Source organism: Oncorhynchus kisutch, linkage group LG6 (genome assembly GCF_002021735.2).
Source record: "Oncorhynchus kisutch isolate 150728-3 linkage group LG6, Okis_V2, whole genome shotgun sequence".
Taxonomy (NCBI): domain Eukaryota; kingdom Metazoa; phylum Chordata; class Actinopteri; order Salmoniformes; family Salmonidae; genus Oncorhynchus; species Oncorhynchus kisutch.
In genome coordinates this window covers 12,446,377-12,454,273 of record NC_034179.2, presented here as the reverse complement: position 1 = coordinate 12,454,273, position 7,897 = coordinate 12,446,377, and the positions used below count along the sequence as shown (strand labels likewise).

Genomic DNA, 7,897 nt, shown 5'->3' with positions numbered 1-7,897 from the left:
ACTTACAACAGTTAACCTTGACATTGTTCTCACATTCACAGTAACCATGTTCCCCTCCACACTTGGCACATCTTTTCTTTCCTTTGCACAGAGTAGCTACATGTCCCATTCTTCGGCATTTAAAACACCTTAATGGAGCTGGTACAAACTCTCTAACACTGAAAGCCAGGTAGCCCATCTGTACCTTCTTAGGCAAAACTTGCTCAAACATTAATAGTACTGACAGGCTTTCACTTCTCTGCCCCTCTTTTGGCTTCAACTACTATGCCCCAGTCTACATTTTCTTTTATATCATCTATAGAGTGTGTAACCCCAGAAATGACCCCGCTCAGCTTAGCCGAAGATCCAGAGACATGACATGATTTTCTTCCTATTTTCAGAATCTTCCCTTGCTGAACATTGTCAGCACAGACTATTAACAGTCGACCATTAACAATGAACGGGGGCTAATGTGATTTCACCTATCTCTTTCTTTTTGGCATTGGTTAATCGAATAGGGTATAGATTAGACCCTGTGTTCACATCAAACACGATTACAACTTTCCACTCCAACACATCATTAATATGGTTATTCACTACTTTCGTCCTCTTCATGCATTCAACACTAGAACTGCCACTGCTGTCAGCAGTGCTTTAACCTTTCACCACAGACCATCCAGGTCCTTGACTTTCATCATTCCCACCCATACCATCATAACTATCATTCATGTCGACCCCAGTTCAGCACAGCTGTTGCTAAACCGCCTACCACAATATGAAAGGATGGATTCTATCTCACTTCTCCACCGACCCTTGAGACCACAAACACATTTTCTCACTGTCGCTCCGTGCTTCCTCCCCACATAGAATTAGGAATTAGAATACTACTAGAATGGACATGAACCTTCTTATGATGGAATAAAGGTCAGCCATTTTGGTCGGAGTTAGTCAACCATGGTTTGCCAGTGCTGCAGTGGTAGAAAAAGTGGTCATATTTGAGTATAAGTAAAAAAAAAAAAACGTATTAATAAAAAGTGACTCAAGTAAAAGTGAAAGTCACCCAGTCAAATACTACTTGAGTAAAATTCTAACAGTATTTGGTTTTATATATACTTAAGTATCAAAAGTAAAACAAATTGCAAATATATACTTAATTATCAACAGTAAAAGAAATTGCAAACATATACTTAAGTATCAAAAGTAAGAGTCTAAATCTTGTTTTTTAGTTTACAGACAACCAGGGGCACACTCCAACACTCAGACATAATTTACAAACGTAGCATGAGTGTTTAGTGAATCTGAGAGATTGGCGGTAGCAGGGATGAACAGGGATGTTCTCTTGATAAATACGTGCACTCAACCTGGTCTCTGAGCATTTTGTATTATTCTGTACGTAAAGCCAAGACACGCCATTAAGTATGTTATGTTTGGTATGGTTACATAATACAGATGGTTACTTAAGGCAAAAACGGCAGGGAGGTGGTTAGTCAGGGTGGATGGGTATGCATATAACACAAACGTCTAGCAACCCAAAGGTTGCAAGATCAAATCTCATCATGGACAACTTTAGCATTTTAGCTAATTAGTAACTTTTCAACTACTTACTACCTTTTATCTACTTTGCAACTACTTAGCAAGTTAGCTAACCCTTCTCCTAAGCCTAACTTTAATCTTTTTAGCTAATCCTGCAACTAACCTTCACCCTTTCTCTGGTCTCTATAGTCCCCTGCCCCCTCAGAGAGGATATGAATACGGCAGAAATGTCTAGAGTGACAGGAAACTAGTTGTAAAACTGGAGAAAAACATTCTCAGCCTCATTGCAAAATGTGTAGAATAGCATGAGATTACCTAGAAAATGTCACATTTTCCTCTCTGCCCCATGGCAATATGTGTATAATTGCAGGAAATGTACTTTAAACAGCAACATCTTCTCTCAGCCTCCTCAAGAAATGTGTAGAATAGCATGAGATTAGCTATAAAACTGCACATATTGTCTTTGCCAAATGGCTAAATGTGTAGAATTGTAGGAAGTTAGCAGTTTCCCAAACTGGGGGGGAGAGGGCTTGCTCAGACCTTGCGGGCCCCCCTTGAAACTACAGCATGCCACTTAGATTAATCAGTTCATATAGGTTAGTGCTAGTTGACATCTGCAGAAGGCCTACATACATGCACTACACTGCAGGCTACTGTTCAGTATTCAGAGGCTCAATAACTTTTCCAAATTCAATTTCATGCAGTCTATGGTTCAACCACTAGATGTCGATAGAGACCCACAGTAGTAGTAGAGCAGAGCTCAATCAATAGGTCTTTGGTCCAATTTATTCCAGGCAGGTTCCACTTCCAGTTTTGATGATACAAGACAGGTACGTTGGCCACACCCACTAATTGCCCACACCTGATGCCAATTGTTTTATTTTAATTTTATTTGACGTTTATTTAACTAGGAAAGTCAGTTAAGAACAAATTCCTATTTACAATGACGGCCTACCCCGGTTGTTAACAGTTTAGGTACAGTATTGCATTGAGAGAGCAAGTGGTAAGAGGAAGCTAGACATGATTAATTGTTGTCCATCATATTGAGTATGGGCTGCTTTTTTTTCTCCCGTAAAAAAAAAAAATCCACATCTTCCCGCAACAGATACACAGATGACGCAATCTCTATTGCATTCTACACTGCCCTCTCCCACCTGGACAAGAGGAACACCTATGTGAGAATGCTGTTTTGGTATTTTATTAGGATCTCCATTAGCTGTTGCAAAAGCAGCAGCTACTCTTCCTGGGGTCCACACAACACATGACATAATACAGAACATCAATAGACAAGAACAGCTCAAGGACAGAACTGCATCCATGTTTTCTTAAAGGCACACGTAGCCTACATATCAATACATACACACAAACTATCTAGGTCCAATAGGAGAGAGGCGTTGTGCTATGAGGTATTGCTTTATCTGTTTATTTGAACAATATGAGTTGGAACAGAGCTTAAAGTTCACATCATTAAGGAATTAACATGAGCCACACACCAACACATGAAGAAGGCATGATAATGCCTCTTCCCCCTCAGGGGGCTGAAAATATTTGGCATAGGCCCTCAGATCCTCAGTTCTACAGCTGCACCATTGAGAGCATCTTGACTGGCTGCATCACCGCTTGGTATGTCAACTGCTTGGCATCTGACCGCAAGGCGCTACAAAGGGTAGTGCGTACAGCCCAGTAAATCTCCAGGACCTCTAAACTGTACCAGACGGTGTCAGAGGAAGGCCCTAAAAATTGTCAAAGACCCCAGCCACCCTAGTCATAGACTGTTCTCTCTGCTATTGCATGCAAGCGGTACTGATGCACCAAAGCTGGCACGAACAGGACCCTGAACAGCTACTACCCTCAAGCCATAAGACTGCTAGTTAGTTAAACAAATACAGTGCATTCAGAAAGTATTCAGACCTCTTGACTTTTTCCACAATGTTACATTACAGCCTTATTCTAAAATGGATTTTAACATTTTTATTCTCATCTACACATAATACCCCATAAAGACAAAACAAAAAGTTTATACATTTTTGTAACTTTCTTCAAACATTACATTTATTCAGACCCTTTACTCAGTATTTTGTTGAAACACCTTTGGCAGAGACTAGAGATTCGAGTCTTCTTGGGTATGATGCTACAAGCTTGGCACACCTGTATTTGTGGAGTTTCTCCAATTCTTCTCTACAGATTCTCTGAAGCTCTGATAGGGATGGTGCCAGGTTTCTTCCAGACGTGACGCTTGGCATTCAGGCCAAAGTGTTCAACCTTGGTTTCATCAGACCAGAGAATCTTGTTTCTCATGGTCTGAGAGTCCTTTCGGTGTTTTTTGGCAAACTGTATGCAGGCTGTCATGTGCCTTTTTACTAAGTGGCAGCTTCTACCATAAAGGCCTGAATGGTGGAGTGCTGCAGGGAATGTTTTCCTTCTGGAAGGTTCTCCCATCTCCACAGAGGAACTCTGGAGCTCTGTCAGAGTGACAGTCGGGTTCTTGGTCACCTCCCTTACCAAGGCCCTTCTCTCCCGATTGCTCAATTTGGCCAGGCAGCAAGCTCTAGAAAGAGTGTTGGTGGTTCCAAAATTCTTCCATTTTAAGAATGATGGAGGCCACTGTGTTCTTGGGGACCTTCAATGCGGCAGACATGTTTTGGTACCCTTCCTCAGATCTGTGCCTCGACACAATCCTGTCTCGGAGCTCTACGGACAATTCCTTCAACCTCATGGCTTGGTTTTTGCTCTGACATGCACTGTCAACTCTGGGACCTTATAAAGGCAGGTGTGTGCCTTTCTAAATCATGTCCAATCAATTGAATTTACCACAGGTGGACTCCAATCAAGTTGTAGAAACATCTCAAGGTTGATCAATGGAAACAGGATGCACCTTAGCTCATTTTCATGCCTCATAACAAAGAGTCTGAATACTTATGCAAACAAGGTATTTCTGTTTTTTATTTTTAACACATTTGCTAACATTTCTAAAAACCTGCTTTCACTTTGTGGTATGGGGTATTAGGGCAAGATCGAGGAGGAAAAAGTTAATTTAATCCATTTTAGATTAAGGCTGTAACGTATCAAAATGTGGAAAAGGCAAGGTGTCTGAATACTTCCCGAATGCACTGTAGATACTCTAGTCTATTAGCCACATTATGACTGTCCTTGCTAGTTACTGTAGCTACCTGGACTATCTGCATTGACCCCTTTTGAACAAACTCATCACACTGCTGCTACTGCTTATCTAGCCTGTTGCTTAGTCATTTTACCCATACCTATATGTATATATCTACCTCAATTACCTCGTACCCCTGCACATCGATTCTGTGCCGGTACCCTGTGTGTATAGCCAAGTTATCGTTACTCATTGTGTATTTATTTATGTTATTTTTCTCTCTGAATTGTTGTTAGGGCCTGTAAGCCTTTCACTGTTGGTCTACTCCTGTACAGAAAGCATGTGACAATTTGATTTAGACAAATATTTTTGTAGCTATATATATATATATATATTTTATATACATATATATATATTTTCTTAACTGTCTAGTTGTATTTATCAACCCAGCTCTTTACAATGCAAGTCGGTGTAGGCTTTAATTTGACATTGAAGTTAGACATTCAATATCAATGCCTTAATTTGACAATGACCACTGTGTACATTGCACATTCTAAAAAAGAGGTGAGATATAACAGAGTTTTGAGAGAAAGGAGATAGGAATCCCACTGGACAATGAATGGAGAAACGCATAACGCCCCTCCCAGCAGAATGTCGACCAATTGTGCTCACGTTGTTACTTTGTTGCTAAACTAATTGTCAGGCCATCTGTTCTAAAAGTTGAGAAACCTAACTGTTTTCCTCAAGTGTGTAATGTCCCGATTCCAAAGCTATATGACATTACAGAGAACAAGTTCATTATTTCACATCTCAGAAAAGATTTGCAATGCTGTACTTCATGAAATTCTCGCTAATGTTTTTTTTTTTTAAACTAAGGTGCGTAAAGATGGAGGAATTCAGATTTAAAAAAATGTTTTTTTGGGGTGGAGGAATTCAGATATGACGTCATTGTTTTCAGCACTCCCCACAGTTCTTAAACTATGGCTCCCAAATTTAACAAAATGTGCCAGTAAATCAGCTCAATCTACTTTTTAGTATACTGTGCTTTGCTGATACAAAAGGATAACGGAGAGCACTGTACAATACGGCGAATTGAGAAAACAAGGCATTTTAGGTAAGTACATGAGGGTAGCCATCTTTAAACACCTTAGTTATTAGCCATATTTATACACCTATGTTATTGACTCCCATTCCCTACTTGAAGGAGAGCTTTCCTTGTCCCAGAATCGCCCAGAATGCACCGTGCGGCCCATTGACGACGCATGGGCAATTTACACCATGGGCGTTAATACGATTCCAATGGAGTATCTCTGGATATACTGACATCCGTTGGCTGGTTTCCTGTATTTGCATGCCCACAAAAAAAGGGTATTCACTAGTTACACCGTTCATAAAGTCATAAACCACGCCCATTTTTACATTTGATCTTAAAATGTAATTCTAAACCTTACCTTAACCACAATGCTAACTTTATGCTTAACCTTAATCTTAAATTAAGACCAAAAAGCTAATGTTTTGTTTTCATATTTTTTTGCGACATATTGTCAATTTTGACTTAGTCTGCGCTATCTAGTGGAAACTACAAAAAAGGGGCCCTGCGTCTTTAACGGCAAATTGTACTGAATTTTATTTCGCGAGATTTGCTTGGCGCGGTGACCCATGTGAGCGACACCTCCTGCAAGAATCATTCTCCCCTGCAGAGGAAAAGGCTATGGAGTGCTGAACGTTTTCACTGTTATTCCCCTTTCCCCCCAAGCCCCTGTATTTGTTGTGATTAGATTTCTGTAACCTTTTTGGTGGCTATCGGGCGGTGGAACGATGTGGATTCAAATTCGGACCATAGACGGAAAGGAGACACGAACCATTGAGGATCTTTCCAGGCTGACCAAAATTGAGTCTCTGAGGCTGAAAATCCAAGATATCTTCAATGTAAACCCCGGACAACAACGGTTATTCTATCGGGGCAAACAGGTAGATGTCTCACCTATGGCCATCGTAACAGTTGTTTGTTTACGTTGCAGGATTAGGTGTCAGGCTGCTAACGTTGTACTTAATACCGGAGCTTCCTGTTTTGAAGGGAATTCGCCAACAGTTCTTGCGCAAGAACCAAGAGGACCCACTCTGCCAGTGATATTAATTTGCTGCTGTTGTCCCCATTCATGCTTTATCTACTGTTGGATACATTGTTGCAGCGTTTTCAGTTGGCCTATTTAAAATGCAATCGCCAACACTTGAGCTAGAGAGCTGAGAAATGGCGTATACTTCCTGGTCTTTTTCCCCCCAGATATTTAGTGTTGGGAAGGAAATGGAAAATGTCCATTCAGATCCAATTACCAATTAGATTTTTTTCTGTTTTCATTTTCTTATATTTTGGATAGGTGGGCATATTTTATATAATTACCCCGTAATAGTCTTAGATATGTTGAAAACGCGGCGGAATCATGTTTGCAAAAACATCTGGGATCTTTACTAATGTTTCATTGCCTTTCATATTCATGCGGCATGTGATTGTATGATGCATTTGTTTACGCTTAGGATGCGTTGCTCCACGTGCATTGCCATCCAGTGAAGTGCAGTGTTTACACCCGCGCGCTACTGGTTTGACACCCTCGACGTCACTGCATAGTGAACACGGTGGTTAGGCTTTCTACTGAAATATGCTACGGTCAGAGTGATCTAAGCATGATTACTTTGTTTCCCCCATATTCTGCATGTACATGTAAATCTTAAATACTTAGTGATATATTGAATACTGTCTTTCAAATTTAATATGAGTTAGATAAGAGGTTCTGCTGGACAATTACTCCTGGGGATTCTAGACAATTTTCTTTAAAAATGTAACCTTTATTTAACTAGGCAAGTCGGTCAAGAACAAATTCTTATTTACTATGATTTCCTAACTGTGGGGCAGAATGACAGATTTTTAACTTGTCAGCTTGGGGATTTGATCTAGCAAACTTTAGGTTACTGGCCCAACGCGCTAACCACTAGGCTACCCGTAGTTCTAGACAAGTACTCCTGGGGATTCTAGACAAGTACTCCTGGGGATTCTAGACAAGTACTCCTGGGGATTCTAGACAAGTACTCCTGGGGATTCTAGACAAGTACTCCTGGGGATTCTAGACAAGTACTCCTGGGGATTCTAGACAAGTACTCCTGGGGATTCTAGACAAGTACTCCTGGGGATTCTAGACAAGTACTCCTGGGGATTCTAGACAAGTACTCCTGGGGATTCTAGACAAGTACTCCTGGGGATTCTAGACAAGTACTCCTGGGGATTCTAGA

At 40.7% G+C, this 7,897-nt stretch overlaps 1 protein-coding gene across 1 annotated transcript in view; it reads left to right on the top strand.

Annotated features, from left to right (window-relative positions):
• Positions 1-6,219: 6,219 nt before the first annotated feature.
• LOC109892330 (E3 ubiquitin-protein ligase UHRF2-like) overlaps positions 6,220-7,897 on the top strand; it is a 51,219-nt gene continuing 49,541 nt past the window's right edge. The window contains exon 1 of the mRNA XM_020484801.2: positions 6,220-6,583. Coding sequence (XP_020340390.1) covers positions 6,431-6,583 — 153 coding nt within the window. The 5' untranslated portion in view covers positions 6,220-6,430. The remainder of the gene's footprint in view (positions 6,584-7,897) is intronic.